We start from the raw sequence: 22,448 nt of genomic DNA, 5'->3' as shown, positions 1-22,448 counted from the left end.
GCTAGAATCCTTGCTTTTAAATCCTCCCACTCTCCAGCATAGCATGGCCATCTCCAAACCACCTACTGCAATGGTCCCAAGCTGATTGATGCTAATTCCTCAAACTTTGCCAGGCAATTGTTGGCATAGGCTGAAACTATTATAGAGAATAGGAATTCAATACCAGAGACACAGTTCCAGAGCACAGGAACATAACCTGGCACTGTTTAATTATTATCTCCAGGGGAAATTATCTGAATAATGGGAATAAATTCCTTGAGCAGAGTGAATCAGGCCAATATTTTTAGACTATGCGGTCTATGGCATGTGTCTGCAGGGAGAAAAACTTCTCAACGACTACTAGTGACACAGTGCTTTCTCTAGATTTTTACATTAAAAGGCTAATATTTTTTTCTCCACAAATAACATTCCTAATTACACAACTCATCTTCTTCATCCAGAGAGCTAAAACTCTCACCTAGACTCCATAAACATTATGTCTCAATTAACGAAGTTTTTCTCATTTTCAGATCTTGATAAATGTGATCTAGACCCTCTCATCTAGAGAACTTCAGGAAATATAATTTCCTAAGTCTCCTGTTTCAGCTAAATCACATTTTGAATGAATTTCTCAGGACCTATTTTCTTTTTCACATCAACCAAGCAGTTGTCTTTACCTGTGAAGCAGAATCATGTCTTCCCAGCTTCTCAGTCAGCAGTGAAAAGACCGAAAGTCTCTGAGCAGCCTTTTGTTTCAGATCCAGTTTTCCACCAACTGGATTATCAAACAAAGAGTTCTGCATTTTCTTCATCCTTTGGAGGAATTCTTAGTAAGTATCTGTCCCAGTGTTCTCCTGCTAAAACACTTCTTAAAGTACTTTTTACTGATTCAGCAGCAGTGAAATCTCAGTAACTTCATTTACTATTACAGAGAAATTCTTATGCTAACAAATGTCATCTCATTTTTTTTCTATCTTCCAGTCTGTTGGTGTTTAGGGTTTTCCATTCTGTTTCTTTCTCCCAGGGAATTTTCTCCCATATGTTGCTAAGAGAGCAATACTTAAGAGAGACAAAAGAAGTTGTCTCAAGAAGGGTGCAGCCAGATACTCTCTTAGCTGGGGGGGTTTCTCTTGGAGGGGTAGATACCCAGATTTGGGCTGGAAAGAAAGGGGCTGGGGCAGCTCCTGGTGCTTCTGCTCTCTTGGCATTTGGAGGGGAAACAGGCTTCAGTTGCTGTGGGAGATTACGCCACCACTGCTGGGTTCCACCTCCTGCTGCCTTCTTCTACAGGGAGTGAAGCTCTGCTTGTGGGAGCGGTCATTGCATTGGGACCTTATTAACACCATACCTCACAAAAAAAGGACCTTTTCACCATCTGCTCAGGTGCCTCAGAGGAAACCCTGGGACCACAAACCCTTTCAACCCCCAAGGAAGGCTCTCCTGGCGGTGTCCAGGAGCTGGGCTGCCGCTGCCCAGCCCTTCTGTTTCCCTGCCACTGCTCCGCGGTTTTTGCTGTACTGTAGCCACACACCCCCCGCGTGCTGGGACACCCCAGGGCTCCTGAGCTCCTGCCACAGCTGCCGAGTTTCTGCTGCAGGATGTGAGCCCGCCCTGGCGTTCGAGCCGCTGCTCCGAGGTTCCTGCTGCAGCCCATTTCTGCCATCCAGCCCAGCCCGTTACCGCGTGAGGGAGACGCGGCCGGACTCGCGCCGCAGCGCCCCCTGCAGGCAGGGGAATCACCGCACCTGCCCTGCCTGGCCAGGAGCCACCAGCGCTCCTGCTGGCTGTGGCCGGAACTGCACCCAAGGGGAAAGCGCTTGAAGAGCAGCAAGAGACTCCACTGGGCCGTCTGCTCTCGGTTGTTGTTGCTGTTTATCTGCCTTGTAGTATGTACACAAGCTAGTAAAGAACTGTCATTCCTTTTCCCATATCTTTGCCTGAAAGCCCCTTAATTTCAAGGTTATAATAATTCAGAGGGAAGGGGATCATATTCTCCATTCCAAGGGAGGTTCCCGCTTTCTTAGCAGACATGTCTTTCAAACCTAGACACAGTTCTTCACTGTATCATTTCTGGTCCTTATTGTAAATAACATTGGCATTTTTTTGTTGTTTCACTAAAGTGAGCTCTCAGGGGCTCTAACATGGGGTTTCCTCTCTCAAGGTTTTGGAGGGCACAGCCTCCTTTTATCCTAACTCTTGGCCACATGTTGCCCTCTTCGTTTCCCCATTGTCTGTGGTACTAGTAAGGTGAAGCCTTCCCAAACCACCTACCACGTATTCCCCCCTTGAACCTACTATTTTATCCCAAAATTCAGAAGCTCAGGCTTGTGCAGACCCTTGTCTGTTTCAGGAGCCAAGCTGTCTGGGCTCTGCAAGGAACCTGCTGTCCAAAGTTAGTAGAGATATTTTGACCCATTTGAAAGATGTTAATGCTCATAGCTTCACCCAAATTATTTGTAAAGACATTAGCTTTCCTCTCAAGACTGATCTCTTTATTCCATGAAACTCTGTAACACTGCTACAGCAGAAGCCATGATAAGCAGTAACATTGCAAATATTGTCTTACAAGCTGCAACTCGTTCCTCAGTGAGCAATGTTGAACATCCAGGACTTTGATAAATAACAAAAATGAGTGTACGTAACATTTAAAAACAGAGCATTTTGCATCTTGATGATGAGACAAGTCTTTCCAAGTAAATGGTAATTGGTAAATGGCTGGTCATAGTCGATCTGCCTTTAGAGTAATTATTTGCAAGTTACAGCAAAAATAATGATGTGGTTTTTGCATGAAAAGATGCCTTCAATTTCTAGGTACTTCAGTTAATGTTTTATGTCATAGCAACCAGGTTAACTTGGATGCTAAAATGAAGCATCAATTCAGGCAGCCTCTTAGTAAATATCTGCAAGCTCAGGCAGAGATTTACTATTGATATTCGGTTTAATAAAGTTCTTCCCTCTGCCCGTCACTCCCAGGCGATGATAAGATTTCGGCAGAAAGGCTGATAGCGACCAGCAGCTTTTCTAGCCCAACTCCCCACGGCTTCCCTGGCGTACACGCCGGCCCGCTACGCTTTCGGTAGGGTCTGGAACCCCTCAGGGGCAGCGAAGAAGCGACTGCCACCGCCGGGCTGCAGGGCAGCAGTACTTGGGTGGGCAGACGGGGAGAGCGAGGCGGGCAGGGCCAGCAGGTCCCGCGGCCCGGCACGGAAGAACTCCCAGGACCGCCCGCCGGGAATCCCAGCGCTTCCCGCCGCTTCCTCCCGCGCGCCCGCCTTCCGCCGGGGCCGCTCCCGGTTGGCTGCCGGGCGGCCCAACCCGGGCCTGCGTGGAACGGCCCATCGGCGGTACGGGGTGGAAATTAGCAGCGCTGGCACCTGAGCGGGCCCTTTCCGAGGCCTGGCTCAGCGCCTCCCCCCTGACCGGAATGGTTCGCCCCCGTCACGTGGGGCCGGCGGCGGCGCAGCGCCGGCGCGAGGCTCACGTGCTGCGGGCGGTCATGGCCGCGCTGCTGAGCTCCGCCGGGCGCCTCCGGGCGCTGCGCCCGCGCCTCCCGCCGCTGCTCCCGCCGCTCCTCCGCCCGCCCGCTGCCGCCGCCCCACCGCCCGGCCCCGCCAGGTGAGACTTCGCGCCGCCGCGCTGCCTGGTAGGGTTGGCGAGGCCGGCTGAGGCTGTGCTCCGCACGCCCAAGGGCACTGCCGGCCATGCCGCCGGGCCCTGCGGCGCCGCCTGCCGCGGCTGCCCCGGGGGCTCCGAGGCAGCGCTCGCCCCAGGCCGGCCCGCCGGCCTCACCGCGTGTGCGCGGCCTCGGGGTGAGGGCAGGGCAAAGGCCGCGCGGGAGCCCCGCTGCTCTCAGGCTGGGCGGCCTGGCTGCCCGCGCCTTCTGCCAGGCTGGGCTCAGAGCAGAGCCGAACCCTGACCTCCGGGGGACACGCCGTGTGGAGGGGCGTCGAGGAAGAGGGGAAGACTAGAGGAGATAAATAGCGATGGAGTGGAGTTACTGTCCCTGGAGGCGTTCAAGAAACGACTGGACTTGGCACTTGGTGTTCTGATTATAGCTGACAAGGTGGTCGGAGTCAATGATCTTGGAGGTCTTTTGCAACTTAAATGATTCTGTGACTGACTCTGAGTACCTGCACAGTTGGAATCTGGGCTTCCTCTTCGTGCCCTCAGACTCTGCTGTGTCTCCTGTGAGGCGGCACGGCTAAATTTCTTTGCCATGCTTTTGTCTCCCTTCTGTCACGCAGGTAGGGTGGAAAACTCAGCCTATCCTACCCACCTGTGTGCATCCCGGCTGCAGTTTTGACAACACTTACATGTGGTTAGTGCTCTGCAGGAAGTTTAGAGACACAAACCTTCCTTAGTACAATTTCAGACACATATAGATTTATGAGCTGATATAAGGGCTTAGTGCTACCCAAGTTGTTCTGTCTCTTGAGTCATACTGTATCTATCTATACTTATTGCTTCCTTCAAGTCACTGTAGCTTAAATCCTGGTAGAAAACCATAACAGTTTTCTGCCACTCTAAATAGATAAATATGTTTAGCAGAGGATTTCGTGAATTCCAGAGCTCCTTCACAAGAATGGATGGGAAAAGACAAGAATCAGAAATTGAGACCTCCTAGAGGGAAGTCTCACTCTCAAAATAAGGACATTGTTGTTAATTTCCCTACTTTTAGTGCTTATTAGTTTTACTTTGGGGCTGTTTTATTGCTAGCCTGGCCATAATCTTACTTTAAGAAAATAGTTTTCTGTGGTCTTTAATCATTGAAGTGTATCAGATGCCAACAAATGCTAAAGTTGGTGTGAAGGATGGAGTAGACCAGTTTGGGAAGGACCAGGAACCAGGACTATCTGGTTTATGGTTGGCAACAGAATGACACATTTGGTTATCTACAAATTATCAGTAAACATTTCTTCTTTCTAGCAACTAATTTTTGTTTTACTCAACTGGAAGCTTAATTCCCTAAGTTAATTTGTTGCGAGAAATAATATTCATTGAAATTTATATGTGACTTGGTGAAGGGCTAACTGTTTTTATAACCTAGAACTCCATTTCTAGAAAGAACTTTAGAAGTGCTTTATGTGATGATATTTTGTTTCTTACAGCTGGGGTTTGGTTTATTGGTTGTTTCTCTCCCAGTACTTTTTTCTCACACCAAATTATGCTTAATTTCAGTAGCGTAGTTCAGTGCTCATGCTGAAAACTCTTTTGAAACTTTTTGTACATTCCTCTTGTCCAGTAATTTCATTTCTAAGACAAGTTTTCACTTAAAATCTCCCTGTCACACTACTGTGTGTTTAGGCATCCTAGTGCACAAGTGATGATCTAGAGTCAAAGTGTAAAGTAAAGGTAATACTTACAAACTGAAATTTCATATCTTAAGCATATGATCTAAATAAATTTTTTTTTTTTTTGCTCAAACCTTAAATTCTGGAACTGGACGTCCTTTGAAGAACTAGACTGGCATATGGACAACATTTGGGCTTACTATACTTGCTGTTCAGGTCTCAAGATTATTTTGAGAATGAATTGCAGTCTATTTGGAATAGCAGGGAAAGACACTCAGTTTTAAGATTAAATAAATAAACAGGAATAATCTAATAATCTAGCATTTTGCAAGAAAATTGTGTAAATAACTATGTTTCCATGTGCTTGGTATAGTCACTTTAGCATTGAACATAAAGTCAGTTCAGAGGCAAGTCTGTGACTACCATTACAATAACGGTTACAGAAAAGTTGCAAATCTGTGAACTTCTTTAGAAATGTGAAAGAGTGAGCATCACATTCAAGCCAAGGTTTTATCAAAGCATCATTATTGCTTTGATTTTTAATCTAAGCTTCTTTGAAAAATGAGTTAGGATAGGAGATGCATGTCCTAATGGTTGAGAAGCATTTCATAGCAAGTCAGATTTAAGACAAATTTACTCTTTCACTTGACCACCTCTGCTATGAAATGTGAAATAACTTGGGCTACATCGTCACTCTCCTGCCATGCAATTTCATTGAAGGTAAACTTCAGCAGACCAGTACAACAAACTTCAGATCTACAGGAGCAGATTTCAGCAGTGCGCTGATTTACATGGTCCAGGTGGTTTACTGGAACTTACAGAAGCTTCACTAGGCAAAAAAATGCTTGAATTTCCTGTTAGTATCTGACTGTCAAGAACAGTGTAGCAAACCTCTCCACTGACGAGTGTTTGGAGTAGATTTTTGAGTTAACATCAGGATATTTTGGGGGGACTTTATTCTACGTACTGTAGGTAATGATGTTATGGTTTGATGTTGCAGCTTTCTGCTGTGGGAAAGTTAGTGCTCAGAAATAGGGTCTTGGCTCCATTCTTATGACACCCTCCTGTTGCTGGCCACCTTGTCTGACTACATCAGGGAAGGAGAACAGTTAGGCTGCTAAAGCATACAGATCATGGAAGTATAGCTGAAGATGAAAATCAAGGAGAATCAATACAATAATAAAGTGAAATCAAGCTAGCAAACCTGCTCGAGTTTGGGTTCTTCTCTCTACAGGCCCAAACGTCCTGCCTGGACCCTGCTCCTTCGTGAGCTTGTCTTTTTTTTTAAAACTGAACTCAGCATAAATCCAAAAGACAGCCCCATACATGCTACTTTGAAGAAAATTCACTCTAACCCAGGCAAAACCAGCACAGAAGGTGCTTGTAAGAACTCTTGCTTTTTGATCCATTGTGCTGTGTTTCAAGTACGTTGGTAAGATGGGAGAGTGAATATCCTTTTAAAAAAGGTTTCAGACTGGGGGGGATGGATTTGATTAAGTCACAAATTAAAGACCCAAATGATTCATGGCTAAGTGAATGATGCATTTTAATTTTCTTTTTTTTTTCTTTTTAGATTAGCTGGAAACAAGTTCTTTTTGACTATTCACTATCATACTCAGCAATCTATTACCAATAGGCAGAAATGTAGAACTGAATGCTTAATGAAAGCATAGAACTGAATGCTTATTTACATTAACAAAATGATAGAAGGAAGGGTCTTCAAATGCAGAGGAGGCATAGAGTAGACTTGCTTTTCATAATACTTTGTTTAATACAGTTGCACATGCTGTGCTGTTGTAGTTAAGTGTTTTAGTGATGGATATAAAATGCCTAGATACTTCCCAAGAAATCACAGAATCTTAGAGATGTTAAGGTTGGAAAACATCTCTAAGATTTAGTCCAACACTTGACTGACACTACCAACTGCAATGCTAAGCTGTGTCCCCAAGTACCTCACATACCTGTCTTTTGAGCACTGCCAGGGAAGGTGACTGACAATTCCTTGGCCAGCCTGTTCCAGTGCTTGACACCCTTTTCAGTGATGAGTTTTTTCCTAAGATCTTAAGTGTAGTACAAAGCAAAGATTTTCTCTTTTACTTCTTGTGAATCACTTAGGGAATTTTTTAGATATTCTCCAAGAAACACAAAGTTCGTCAATCTACATGGAAAGACATGAATTTTTCTCTCTGGTAAGATCCTCCTATATCTCATTGAAACAGCTATATGGTGGCCTGAACATTGTGGCCTTTTTGTATAGCTGATCATGGCTAACAGTACAAGTGCTGTTTTAACAGTTGTGTGAATCATGCTGGGATCTCAGGTGGTAAATTTAGTGTTATGTTTACTGAATTCAGTGTTAGATCTGGAGTGCTTTTATGTACACTAATGAATTCTAATTCACTTAAGTTTACCATTATTCTGCTTTGAACATGGCTTGATTTTGAGAACTATTTCATGCAGTTTTTGCCTATTTAGTTTAGAAATAACAAAATATTCAATACTTTCTGTAGAAAAAGTAGAGCAACTACCTTATTGTGGCTCTGATAAAGGGAGGCGAATGTCTAATATTTTAATTAAACATGTGGTTATCTTCATATATTTATACAAATATATAAATAATGTATGGATAAATATATAGCTGAATATATAAATATATATTTTTTTAATGTTTGAAATTGATCAAGTTTTACAGAAAGTAACCTTTCTGCTGCTGTGAGGGGAAACATGAACATCACCTACTTTTTTTACTTAGGCTTGTATGTAAGATATGTTCCTATAGGAAATTAAAGGCACTGCCTTAAGTCTGCTCTAACAATGTGGAAGACATAAGTATGTGGGTACAGCACTGCGATTTCTACTTAAACCCTTATAAACAGAAGAATTTTACTGGTTGACTTGATATAAATTTCTCCATGCACACTTCATCTCTGCATCAGTCTTTCTGTGAGTTTATCTTAAGCTGCTTTCCCAATATTGTAACCTAAACAGGAGGTGGAGTTATCACTGTTTTGGGATTTCAAATGCACAGTTAACCTTTCCTGTGTAGGGAAGGGTTGCAGTTGTAGAGATTAAGCTGAAAATGGTGTAAAGGCTCCAATATCTGAAGACTGCTTCTAATCTTGTGACTGTGGGAGTTGGAGAGAGATTGCTTCATAGGGCTCAATATATCCTTTCAAGCTTCTCCCAGTTCTGAAGTGTAGTAGAGAGAAATTACACGTTTTGTGGAAGAACCAGATTGCTCATTCAAACAGATCTGAAATTGACTGTGCAGCTTTATTTACTTTGCAAGCTTTATGTGCTTGCAAATAAAGTGTTTCACATAGAGAAAATCTTAAAATGCCTTTTGGAGGTAATAGATGAAAGTAAATACTTGGTACTCATTGCAGCTCTTAGGGAAGTATGTGTTTTGTTGTGCAGCATAGCATTGAAGTCTGAAAAAAGTGAATTAAAATAATCGGGAAAATATGATTACATCATAAAACTGTGTAATCAAACATTTAGTACTGAGGTAGGATCAGAAATATCAAGGTCATGCATAATAGATTTTTTTCCCCACTCCTAATCTTACTTTAGAAGCTTCCAAATGAGCAAGCTTGACTGAAGTATCCTATTCAAGTATTTAGTTACACTTAATATTACAACCATTAATATTGGTTGTGTGATTCCTGATGGATTAGGTTCAGTTGCTTCTGTGTTTGGAGAGTGGGATGGGATAGATGAGTCCTTTGGGTCTTTCATACTTGGTATTTTTTCCTGAATAATCATACCATGTTGAAGAGATCATTATCTGTATTTTAGCTATGTTCCTGTGTTTAGGAGCTGAGAATTTGAATTCTTTTTGCTGTGGGACAGTTCATGCTTAGCAATGCCTCATTTTCAGTACCCTCTGTGCTGCGCTGCTTAGCCAGTTGTACCCTATAGTAAATTCCTGCATTTGTGTTTTGTCCAAAACAAACTTCTTGTGTTCTGTATTGAAGCTATTATTGCACATGGATTGTGCCAGTCATTTGCTAGTTGGGTCAGGAGATAGCTTCACTTGGACTCCCCGGCAATATTCCCAGTTCTGCATAGAACCACATTTTAATTTTGTATATGTATTTAAAATTTTTGTTTACACAACAACTGGACCAATATTTTGCAGCTAGAAGTACATTCTGTCTCCTTGTTTTGCTTATGAGCAGATTGTCAGGTAAAGTGGTGCCAAAAGCCTGTATATCAATCTGTATTTTTTTTGTTAGGCTTCTGTTTTTCCCACAACTTCCATGGATTTTTCAGAGTAAATCCAAAGGACTGGAGTTTGAGTAAGAGCCAGTAATTTGCCTTCAGTATATGTTAATGTTTTCAGGAATTATTTGAGTCATTCTTCCATATTCTCACCTACACCCCCATTTCCTTGTTAAAATTAGTAATGATAGTTAAAATTTACAGATGGTTGCAATTAACATTTCTTGAAAGCCAAACAGTGTATGAGCTGTCATTTTTTCCTTGTGAAGAGGTAATTTCGAAAATCATTTTTATTAAATTTAGCAACTTTTCTGGCTGCCTTTTTAGGCCACTTCCTGACAGAAATGGTTAATGTGGCCTTCTTGATTTTTATCCTTGTTTTTTTTTCTATTTGATTTAATTGTGTGTTGTTAGCTTCTTAATTGTTAACTTCTTTTTGTGTTTCGTAGGGAGGTTGCCTACTCTGTTCTCCTGCTGTTTGACTGGTTGCCTGAGATCAAACCTTAGGCTGTGTCCCTTAATTCGTTAAGTCTGTATCTTTCTTTGGAAGCTCACTTTCTGGTCTGCTCAATCTTTCATCTTATAAAATAGTGAGCTCTTTTTTGGTCTTTTTGTTTATTTAAATTTAATTTTGAGTTCTTCGTTGATTTGTAGTGCTACATACCAGATTCAAACCAGTAGATGCTGCAGCTTCATCCAGCTTTTGAAGCCACGGTTATTTTTAACAAATTCTTACTATAGGATTGGCTTAACATTACGCAGTACCTTAGTGCTAAAAGTGTAATTCATTCAAATGCTGAAGGCCTACATATGGTGAGGTACAGCTGAGTGTACCTTATCTGAAACTTATTTCAGATTGATGATGATAGTTAGGTGGATTCCAGTGAAAGTTTGAGTTCCTCAGGTTGTTTTATCATCTCAAACTGTTTTCACCTGTCTGTCTCAAAATGAAACTCGGACTCCCATATTGCCATTCCTTAAAATGTCTTTAATCAGTATAAATTAACAGAAGCAGCAGTACCTTATTTGGTAATATTGGGGGGGGTGTAAATAGAAATGCTCAATTCTGCTCACCTTTCAGAAGGTGAAGTTACTGTATAAAAATAATACATATATGTGTGTAGTGTTTTGCAGTGTGCAACTGTAGCAATTGAAACTTACCTTTTAAGTTATAAATAGTGTCCTGCTAAATGCTAAGCAGGAGAGTTTAGTAGCAAATGAAACTTTAGAGTCTTCTTTTGCTGTTAACCAGCTTATGTTGAGCATGCACATAATGTTTTTATCTTTACACTTAATCTGATGGTGCTGTGCAAGTGCTTTAAAATATTTGTGACTTCTGACAGGTGGAGACTCTTACAAAGATGTCTTTCTTAAAACAGTGCAGGACTTAAGAACTGTAGATACCAATTTGTTTATGGTTAGAAGTGTGCTGTATGTAATAAAATACTGTTCAGTAATTTGAAAAATACTATAAAACATTAGCAGGTTTTTATAGGAAAAAGCATTTAAATTCTAACCTGAAGCACAAGAGTTGTGTCCACTTGTGCTTTGATTGTTAATGGAAATTAAAGTATAAATTTCTGTGTTGCAAATAAAGCCCTGTGTTGCTACAGCTTCCAGAGCATTTTTCTAACCTTTCTGGAAGTATTCTGAAAAGCTTTCAAGTAGCTCTTTTAATGGGTATATAAGAGTGAATGATACCATTTTCTGTTTTAACTTATATCTTTAAGAAAAAGATAACTTGCAATCATTACAGTTTCATTCTTCTAGCTATCCACTGGCTCAAAGTTGAGTATTGCTATTTATGTGTTGTAAATTTAAGTTCTAGGTATCTCACTTGTTTGTTAAATCCTGGAGGAGTTAAAATTTACTATCTTACTGTTGTTCTTACCTTGTGCTACTGGATTGTATGCTAATTAGTCTAATGACTTCTCTTTTTCAAAAGTGTTCTGTGTCTGGTTATAGGAGGCAATAGAAGGAGAAGAGGAAAAGGAGGGAAAGAACTGGGGAAAATGACACCCTTGAGAATACTTTTAGTGAGACATGGCATTACTAGTAGCAACAAAAAAGTTTGATGTTAATCTGACAAGGTGCTTACCATGAAAAGTGGTGTTTCAGAGCTTTTTTTCTTTTTTGTTTGTTTTTATTTCTAATTCCTAATTTTGTTAGTTTGTTTAGTTTTATTTCTATTTTATTTCTCTGATTTTAGGTACTTTTTCTTTCTCAATTTCTTTTTATTCCTGGTTCATTCTGTTTCCACTCTAACCTGATGGAATAGTAATTTTACTTTTTTGTAGAAGTGGATAAATTGGTATTGTGCTCGGTTAGTAAGTGAATAAACTCACAGAGGGATCTGAATAAAGTGAGAGCTAGCCCAAAGGAATTAGTGGGAACTTGCATCTATCAGGAAATGGAATTGAGACTGAAGGAGGGGATCTGTTGTTCTTTGTCAGTCTTTCTTCCCTTCTTCAATTCTTTCTTCCTTATCCTTTCCCTAGTGAAATACAATGCAGATAGTTAGCTGGGCTCTGGAATATTCTTCATGAGGAAACTTTAGAAGATAGGGCAATGCAAAAATCGTGTTCTTGAAAAAGATAATGCCAAATAGTAGTGTTGTTCTTCATTATTGAAGGATTTTTTAAAAATCAAATATAATCTATGAAACTGCTATCATGGCTCTATTAGGAAAGAGATTGTGCTTCAGGCTACTTCTAGAATTTATGGCCTGCTGAGTTACCAAATCAAGATTTCAAACAGCAAGGAAAAAGTTGGTCTTTTGGACTACTTTCTGCTCACAAGAGGCAACCAGATGGTAAACCACCAGTCTGTATTTTGTACCCCAGTGATGATTTCTGTGCCATTTAGCAGCTTGCTGCCAGTGCTTCTGAAACATGGAATTGCCACTAGCAAGCTTTTCTCCTCCACTGGACTTATCTCCTTGGGCCTTAAGCTATGACTGTTGAGTGAGAAACCAGCCAGCAGACAGACCTGTGCAAAAGCTTCAGGGGCAGGAAATGGTTTTGTAGGGAATGTCATCACTCCTGGCTTTTAGGCTGCCATTTCACAAAATTTGGAGCCATTACTCTATAGTAATGGAGCACCTGTAACAGCAGGGAATAAAAACTTGGGATTTTGGGGTTTTTTTTAACCTAGTCTAGAAAGCTTACAAAAATTTAGCTGAAGAGTTGTTTGAAGAGCCAGAGATGAGGGAGGGCAATTTCAGAAGTTGCTGAATCTTTTTTTTTGCCACCCAGGAATTATTACTATTTTTTCTTTTTTTTTTTTTTGTATAGGATTCTGGAGGAGAATAATCTGTTTTATTTTATGCAGTTGAGAACAGACTTCCTGAAATACTTGTATGTAATGATAATTTCACCTGCGCAGGCTGTTCATAATCTTGGTGTGGCACGTATTCCATTTTTTTTATTCTTATGTATATTAACTTGCTCTTTTAAAACAATAAAAGGCAAACATTTTATTGCTTTGCTGAAAATAAGAACACTTTCTCATTATGGTTCTTGTTCCCATATTTTATTTTGAGAAAGTAAATGTTTAAACAAATCTGCTGTTAATGTCTGGTTTACATGGCAGAATGGGTGGGTGCTTCATGCTGGTTATTGTCAATTCTGTAAAATGTGGAACGATCCTGTTGGTGTTCAAGGCATTGCTGTCTAACATGCTGACCTCTGCATTAGTTCTTGTGCATTTTAATTGAGGAAGGTATGATTTGCTGCCTTGATTTACTGTGTTCTGGAAGATCTGTCTCTGACTGTTCTTGAGATTTTTCAAAACCTTGTGAGAGCTTTAGTGAGTAGCTGTAATGGGACAATAGACTTATAGCTCTTGGATGACTTAAAAGTTTTATTTTTGTGGGAATGTTATTTGAACCATTGAATTTGTGAGGTGAAACTAACTGAAAATTTCAGGGAAATGTGGCACTGTGAGAAAATGTATGACTTGACTTCTTAAGTAGAAAGACTGAAACGAATCACTTATATTGGTTTGTTTATTTTAAAATGGAATGTTTTTGAAACTGTTCATCAGCAAGCAGTGCATTATCGTTGTGACATTATGTGACTAGTCTAGATCCAAAATGACTCACAGAAATGTAATTTTATTTTTTTGTTTGTTTCTGTTCAAGCAGAAACATTGTGAGCCAAATAAGGTTCCTTACACTTGCACCTCAAGAGGAAGGAAGTGTTAAAGAAGAACCAGTTTCAGAAGTTCGAACCAGACAGACCTGGCAGTTTGACTGGGCCTTAAATAAAGTGGATAACTCTGTCAGAAAAACTGGCCGCATCCCTAAAGCTCTTCTATTAAAAATCTTCCAGGAAATAAGCAAAGCAGGTAAGTTGCTTCCAATTAAAGCAGAATTAAATTAAATTTCAGACTGCTGTTTAACCAAGGAAATTAATTGAGTGTTCTGATCTCTGAATTTTGTCTTTGAGTATTGTTTGATCTGCTGTATATATTGATGGACAGGCTTTAAACGCTTTAGAAATATTATTTTGCTTTGAATGCTCATGTTAGCTTTTTCAAGATTTTTTTTTTTTTGTCTTTAAGAATTTATAAGTCTTACAAAAGTGTACTTTTAAGGTTTGTTTTGTTGCCTTGCTTATTGTTGATTTTTTAATCTGGTAATGCACTTTTCTCATGTAACTGTATTTTGCTCTCTGAGCTGGGATCATACATGTTTCCTTTGCAGTGTATATTTTTGAAGTGTCTGTAATGAACCATGCTGTCCTTAAGATGTCATTTGTTTTAAAATGTGGATCTACAACAGGAAAATGTGGATCCACAAGTTTCCATGTTCCCAGGTATCTGTGTTTATTCACGACGAGAAAGCTTTATTTTTTTTGAATAAAAGAAAACCAAATAGCTGATGCATTGTCTGTTCTGATAGATTCAATACCTCTTTGGCTAAAATATATGGACTACATGAGTATTTTGCAAACCAGCTGCCACAATTAATGAGGTTTGGTACCAGTTAGGATGAGTCAGTGGAGGTATTTAAAGAATATACTTGCTAAGTACTACTGCCAATATTTATCAATGGCAGCATGCATTGTTTTGCTTAAGTTTTGAACTTTTCTGTGTATTGCTCTGGACTGTAAAGGCTTGTCTAGCTGGCGTTGTGCTTTTAAAAGTTTAGCATTTTGTTTAAAGACTGAACCTTCAATTCATCCTCTTCTATTGAATGTAGTTTTTTCTTTTTTGCTTGGGACATCCTTTCTGATTCTGACTGCTTTGTTGTTTTTTCCATGTAAACCTGTAATTTGCAAATGTGGGTTGGCAAGAATTTTGTGTCTCTAAACCTCTCTGCAGGTAGTTCTTCATGAACCTTGACTAGTTCCACAGTTTCTAAGTCATACTAACAAAAAAATTCTTAAATGCTTACAAGGTATTCCTTAGGCTTTGGAACTGTATATAAAAATAAAAGCATAGACCCTCACAAGTTATTTAGCTATTAAAATAAATTGCAGATATTACCATATGAAAAATGTAGTCCTTGTTTATTAATAATGAAACTAGTTTAGCAAAAGTGTGGAAAGTTAGTGTTGATTTCTGCCTGTTTGTGTTATTTTTCCATTTCTAATTACAACACAAAAAATACCTGAAAAAGGTGTTTGCCGTAGATCTTGTTGTGCATTTCCCCATGCTCACACTGCCAAAAGTTTTTGATTTTCTTTTCCCTTTCAAGGTACTATGAAACTGAAGATGTGTTGGCATTTCATTGCATGAAGTAATTGTGTGCAGGGATTTAAAAGCTGGTCAATTATGAATTGATGATCATACTTCATAGCATGCTGCTTTCTAAAGAAGCTCTCATTTTTATCTGAAATTGCTGGGTTTGCATCTAAAGATGGGATAGAAAAAAAAATTGTCTTCACCTGATTGGGTCACCTGTGATAGATTCTGCAGTTCTGCCTTTGCCTGAGGAATAGTAGTGAAGTTCAAAAATGAGATGAGTTTATGGTTAACTTTTTTGAGATTCTGTGACTGGTACAGAAGTCAGAAAAGGCAGATAATCTTACAGTTTCCTTCGCTCTTCTCTAGATATAAATGTTCTCATTTGTTATGTATTAAGCATAGGCACATCTGGAACTGGAAGTTTACATGTGGAAATGTCTCTGACTACCAGTTGTGGAATTATATTGAATTGGTGTGAAGTATTTTGACATTTTAGAAACTTACAAGAAAGTTATGTCCCTGTTATGATGAAATTATCTCAGGATCTTGAGTTGGGAAGTTGAAAATATTAGATAACCTAAGTTTAGGAAGTTTGTGTTGTCTTCTAACAATTTCTGCTCAGCTGAGCTCATTATTATACTAAATGGCATGTTTTGTCATGAATCTTTTTAGGGTAGTGCACAGTAATGCCATTATTTAATCATTTTGGTATCCTGTTAATTTACAATCTTCAGTCTTGGAGAAAATTATATTTTATAGAAAATGTTTAAATATTTCAGTAGATCAAGCTCAAATCTTCTTTCTAATATTGAATGCACAATTATTTATGAAGAAATTTGTGGTTTTGTTCCATCTGCAGGATGTCCAGGGAGTAACCACACCTTGCTTTTGTTACAAAGTTGTGGTGCTGTCTTACCAGAGGTATTGTCACCTGAAAGAACAGAACTGGCCCATATGATATGGGACAAGATGAAAGAACTTGGTAGGTTGTGTCTGTTAGTCCTTCTTGCAAGAACAGCTCTGTGCTTTAGTTACTGTCTTTGTAATGAAAGACAATGTATTTTAAAGATGTTTAAATGTTAGGTTATAACAGGTTATACTTACTACCGAATGAACAGTGGATTTTATTATTCAGGTGAGAGACCTGTTTCTAATTCTGGGGGTTATAGTGACATCTAGGGGTGTTAATCTAAAATTCTAAAATCTAAAGATTTTTTTAAGATGCTTAAATTGGACTTTTGCTTAATTTTCATTATTGAGTTTACTTTTCTGTTAGATGTTGCTTTTATATCTGGTGGGCTGAATATTCCTAGTGCTACCAGCTATTTGATCAGATGATATTTTTATTGTGAGTAATTTATGTATAGATAATGCACAGGTGAATGCTTTTTGATAGTAACATTGCTGAATCTGTAAAATAAATATAGCTGTAGAAACTGTAGAATAGCATGCACATGAACATTGCTGTTAGCCTTTTATAAACAAGTGAGCTGTTAAATAAACGTCTGATACTTCAAAGGTGAATAAAAGGAAGCTGTCTCCTAAGTTCATACAGAATAAAATTGACATAAAATTAATTACCTGAGAAAGCTATGAAGCTATGTTGAATTTAGAGAATCTACACTGACTGTGGTTGAAATATTTCCTTAGGTGCTGTGTATGATACAAGCCATTACAATGCTTTGCTTAAAGTCTATCTTCAGAATGAGCACAAGTTTTCTCCGACAGAATTCTTGGCCAGGATGGAGGAAGCTAATGTGCAGCCCAATCGAGTAGGTACCTTTTTAAAGGATCTTCGTTTTCGTTCTTAATAGTAGTCTCCATTTATTGAATGGAAATAATTAACTTCCCCATTTTGTTTTCTGTAGGTTACATACCAAAGGTTGATTACTGCTTATTGCAATGAGGGTGACATTGAAGGAGCAAGGTATTTTGCATTTATGTTTAAAGGGATTTCCACAGAATCTGTTTCTCGTATTCCCTGCTACTGATGTTAAAACTGATTTCTGCGTAATTCATAGAAATTGAGCAAAGCAAAGAAGGGTTTTATGTAAGTATATTTTAACCAGGCAATGAAGGGCAATTTCCTAGAGACTGCCAAAACCTACACAAACAAAATAAAAATGATAGACCAGTTTGTTCAAATCAAGTTGTATTTACATGGCTCAGAAATAACTTTTGCTTTTGAAAAAGTGTGAGGTTATGAAGGCTTACTGCCTTTGTAAGAAAATGGCTACTGGGAAAGGCATTTGAGAATAAAGTGGGCTAAGGAGCAAATAGTAATAATTCTGGTTGTTGTTACACAGGGCTTGCTGGATATCTCTAACCATTTTAGCAAGGTTAAGCTGTAACAGTGTGATTGGAGGGCATGAGAAATAAGTAAAAGGAAGATAAAATAAAAAAATTGCCAGCCCCACCTTAGTGTATGCATGTTCCAAAGTGGCAAATACAATTTTTTTTTTTTCAGTAAGATTCTTGGATTTATGAAGAGCAAAGATCTCCCCATCACTGAGGCAGTATTCAGTAGTCTTGTGAAAGGACATGCAAGATCAGGGTAATGTTTAGTACCTTTTATTCCTTTTGTTTACTGTTAGCTTTACTAAAATATAAAGTGATACTGTGCAGAAAAAATTACATACTGCAGAATAGCATGATGGTTTTGAATAATAATGTGTAGAAGACTGTCTCTACATTTATGAAGCAAAAAAAGCTATATAACAAAGGAAGTAGATTTTTTCTTGTGTCTGAAAATCTTGTATTTCAAGATAAATTACTGTACTTTTGTAGTGTTTGAGAAGAAATTTGCTGCATTTATTTCTGAACTTCATCATCTGTTAAAGTTGAAAGTGTATTTTAAGTAATACAATTATTAAAAAGATTTGCACTTTCACCTTTCAGGATTTGCCTAGTTAAAATAAGTTTCTCTAAGCTTGTTGCAGTCTTTGTTTCCAATTCTAATTAATTTAGTGAGGAAATGTAGAAGTCGCAATAAACATCATTATGATTAAATCTACTGAAGGTCTTGCTTTGAATTCTTTCAGAGATATGAAAAGTGCAGAAAACATCCTTTCAGTGATGAGGACGGCTGGTGTTGAACCAGGTCCAGACACCTATTTATCACTGCTGAACGTGTATGCTGAAAAGGGTGATGCTGATAGCATCAAAAAGGTATTGCAAATTTGAATTTAAATACAACTTGTTTGATCTTTTGTTCAAATAACTTTGGAATGGTTTCTGTCTGGTCAGGAGGAATAATAAAGAATTTTATAATTGGTTTCTTCCTACTTGGAAGTAATTAACAAAATTTTTTATTGCAATTAAATAGTTGGTTAACTGAAAGCAATGTCACAATTTCAGAAAAATACTTGTCTTTTGATAGTGGCATTTCACTCTGGGAAGATAGATTTGTCAGTGAGTGATTTATTAATTTAGGGTTTTTTTAAAGGCAGCACATGTGGGATATCTATGTATTTACTTATGAAAATAAAAAGTAAACCTTGGCTATTCTGTTCCCATTGAGCCATCCTTTGTCCATTGAAATGACAGGATCTTTCCAGTAAAAATGATTTTTTTTTTTTGAGAATTCATGCAAGCAACTTAGGTTTTTGTAAGGTGTAGCTTCCTTACAGCCCTTTGTGTAGCTGATTTTTTTCAAGTATTCTCTCTTACTTTTTTTTAAATCAATGAAATACTCATGAAACAATGAGAAAAGATCAAACCAATTTTCTTAAGTTGTATCAGCAGTTTAATCAGACGTAGAGGACCAAATCAAGGAAGAGGCTATTGGAAACATAATTTTTTTCTATGACTTAAACAAATACTCATCAACCAACATTCTTCCAAACAGTGACAAAATATATGATTAGTCCTTCTTCCCTTTACAAAGTAATTTCTTTTGAAAGTCACCTCACAATAAGAATACCTCTGTTTTTTTCATATGTTATTAGATATTAGAAAGAAACTATATGTTATATCACTTTTAGGTGTCCCTTTTTCTTTTCACCGTCTAAATGTGCATATGTATATATATAATACTTCTTGAATATTTTTTCTCTCTACCATGTTTGATTATCTAAATCTGTGGATTTTAAAAAAGAGAAAAACCCAGGGTTTTATGTTTGTTTTGTTTCAATTTAAAAAGTATTGTGGTTTGAGTCACTTTGGAGTTGATTCAAGTTAAATTTATTTTGGTTTTACAGACTCTAGAGCAGGTTAAGAATACTGAAGGGTACGTTATGGACAGGATTTTGATGCAGGTGATTTTTAGCCTTGCCAAGGCTGGATATCCGCAGCACATCGAGGATATTAAAGGACGCATAAGATTTGAAAGGGAATTAATTCCAGGTATGTCCTTGGTTCCCGCAGCAGGGTGGAGAGAGAGCACTTTTTCATCTTTTTCTCGTTTCGTTTTGTTTTTTGTTTGTTTGTTTTTGTTCTTGTTGGTTTTTTTCCTTCTTTTTCCAAAAACAGGCAGTTTGGTAGTTTTGTCTTGAATACTGAGGGAAAGGAATATTTTTGCCATTAGTTTGTGGATTAATTTGTGTGTTTGTATGGTTTAGATTGCATTTTATAAAATCTAATTATGAAACAGCTTTAATAATTTGCATACCGAAATTAATCTGTCATTTAAAGAAATATTTCTAAAATGCATTAAGCTTTTATAAGACAGCAGCAAGTGTGGAGTCCTTTCTTCTAACACTACTGTTAAGATTCCTGTTTATGAGAGCTCTTCAAGACTGCCATAAAAAAGGGATACTAAATACTGAGTACAGTTTTTTATTACCTACCTTTAAAGTTGCATCTGGATCCCAGCATGTTTAATCTGATTGATAACTGTTAATTATACTTCATGTTTTTCTTTTTTTTAACATGTCTAGAAATGAGTTTCTTTTTTCCTTACCCTTCTGTCATGCTGCAGTGGTGATACTTCTGTAATTTTTGGCCTAGTCTTCTTATGAGAAAAGTGAATTTCATCGATAAATATAAATAATTCTGGAAAAGGCAGTCTCAGATTTGGGTTGTGAGTCTTGTTTAAAAGTATGTTAATGGTACTTGTAAAACATTTACTTTTCTAGCCTTCACTAATTTTAGTAGCTTAAGGTGAAAAAGTTGTGTGCACTTTGTTAATATATTAATATTGCTGTTCTCCGTTTTTCAATTGCTAGATGTAATGAACCTGTGTTTGACCCTGATAACTCATGGTTTTGAAGATATCAGCTTCGGCATCTTGAAGTCTTTGAGTCATTTATCCCGTGAAGATATGGACCAAGGTAGCTTCTTCTTGCAACATTGTGTAAATAGAGATCTGGTAAGCGGAATAGTAATACTTTTTCTCTTCATGTAATAATAACAGTGTATTTATTTAGTTTAATGCAACTGTGAAGATTGAAAGTGGTGAGTTGTTGCACAGTTCTTCAAGAAAAAAAGAAACATTTTATTATTTTATATCAACTTGTTTAATAACTTGAAATTCACAAAGTAATCCTGTTTGACTTGTGTAATATCCGTTTTAAAAACATTAGAAGAATCTGACATTAACAGTTTGAGAAATTGATAAATACCTTAAATTAATTTTTGAAATTGTTTGCAGCCTGCGAACAAGCTGAAGCAATTCTGTAACGAGTTAAAAGAAGCAAAGATGCACTCAGCACCGTTACCATTTATCTTGCGTTGTGCTTTGGAGGCCAACAGACCAGGTACTCTGCTTTTTTACTTATTTTACCTGTGCTCATTTAGAGTACTTGGTCAGTGTTTAATTATTTGGTAAATGTTTTCAGCCTTGGCCATTGCTGTGATGAAGATGATGAAGGAGGAAGGCTTGCCACTCAGACCTCACTATTGCTGGCCACTGCTAGTTGCATACCAGAAAGAGAATAATCTTAAAGGTGAGTTGTCTGAAAAATGCTCCTGTGTCATTATTGCTTACCTAGTGCACAAATCCTACTGCTGTGAGATTCATCAGAAATTTAACAAAGCCCTTGCTGTATGTCCCCATTTCAAACAATTTTTCCTTCAGAAAGACTTTTTTAAAACCTCCTTTCTTGCTGATTGTGATGCAGTTCTGCAAACTTCAAGTCTCACTTGACATAGAAAGATTTGGGAGAGTGCTTAGTTATCTTTTTAACTCTCCACATTCTTTCTGCATTCCAGAGTACTTTATGCTGCTCATTACTATTTACAGTTTACTCTTGAAGAAACTGCAATCCAAGTGAAGAATTTAAAAGTAAGGTTATGTTATTTTAGCTCTCTTGGACTGCAAACCCAGTCCTTTATTCAAGCCAGCTTCTACTATTTGCCTGATGAACCAAACGTGAGTTTTGTTAGAATAATAAAAACTGCAGGAGAACTTACATTGCTGAATGTGTGAGCCTGACCTGACAGCATACTGATTGAAGGACAAAAATGCTCAATCTTTGGGATTCTTAAGTAGGTTTAAGCATTTAGCATACTTTCCCCTGTTACACATGGGGATGTCTACAGGATATGAATAAGAATTGAAAAAATATTAAATTTTAGAGTACAGTATCTAATTCTTTGGTTTGCGTTATTGGTAATTCAGAAAGAATGGTATTGTAAAAAGATGCTTTTAACAGAAGTACTTCCCCCTTGGGGAAACAAAAAACTGTCTTTTTCATCTTATCTCACAGTATAATGTGCTTTAGAATGAGATGCAGAGTTGTTAGTGTGACACTGGGTGACAAACAAAATGCACAAACAAAAAAAAAGTGCTTTTAGCAGACTCTTCCATATCGCAATTTTATCTTAAATATACAGTCACATTCCAGTTTGGAAGAAATGCTGAAACAAGTATTCCCTAATTGTTTCTGGCTATAAAAATGTCTCAAGTCTTTTTCAAAAAGCCTTTGTGAAAACAATATTCAGTTTTTATTAACTCCTTAGGCTCTGTTCCTGCTAGACTATTGCCCAAGTTTATGTTCTCCCAGGTTTTCAAATCCTTGAAAGTTCTGTGATATTTTAAAAGTCTGGCAATATTGTTTTAGTTGGGTCCTTTGTGACTTACTTGGAACACAGTGTTGCCAAAAATAAGTAAATGGAAATCAGTACCATACTTCTCTGTGTGGATGCTGCCTACTGAAAAAAGCTGCTTTCTTTTACTCCATGAAAAATTTCACCTCACTGACACAATTCTGAAAAATGTTGGAAGTATTTTTAGATTCAGACTTAACTCCCAAAATTAAAGCAATATTTGAGTGTCAAGAGAAACTTAGGTTTTTATACTTTTTCTGGTCTTTGTCAAGATCA

The 22,448-nt window shown here is 38.0% G+C and overlaps 1 protein-coding gene across 1 annotated transcript in view; it reads left to right on the top strand.

Moving 5' to 3' along the window:
• Positions 1-3,403: 3,403 nt before the first annotated feature.
• Positions 3,404-22,448, top strand: part of LRPPRC (leucine rich pentatricopeptide repeat containing) — an 85,675-nt gene continuing 66,630 nt past the window's right edge. Inside the window, exons 1-11 of the mRNA XM_053973208.1 lie at positions 3,404-3,594; positions 13,636-13,841; positions 16,045-16,167; positions 16,836-16,957; positions 17,054-17,112; positions 17,653-17,739; positions 18,227-18,353; positions 19,385-19,529; positions 20,351-20,493; positions 20,776-20,881; positions 20,963-21,070. Of these exons, the coding sequence (XP_053829183.1) occupies positions 3,404-3,594; positions 13,636-13,841; positions 16,045-16,167; positions 16,836-16,957; positions 17,054-17,112; positions 17,653-17,739; positions 18,227-18,353; positions 19,385-19,529; positions 20,351-20,493; positions 20,776-20,881; positions 20,963-21,070 (1,417 nt within the window). The remainder of the gene's footprint in view (positions 3,595-13,635; positions 13,842-16,044; positions 16,168-16,835; positions 16,958-17,053; positions 17,113-17,652; positions 17,740-18,226; positions 18,354-19,384; positions 19,530-20,350; positions 20,494-20,775; positions 20,882-20,962; positions 21,071-22,448) is intronic.

This window comes from Vidua macroura, chromosome 3 (genome assembly GCF_024509145.1).
Source record: "Vidua macroura isolate BioBank_ID:100142 chromosome 3, ASM2450914v1, whole genome shotgun sequence".
Taxonomy (NCBI): domain Eukaryota; kingdom Metazoa; phylum Chordata; class Aves; order Passeriformes; family Viduidae; genus Vidua; species Vidua macroura.
This window is presented reverse-complemented; position numbering and strand designations above follow the sequence as displayed.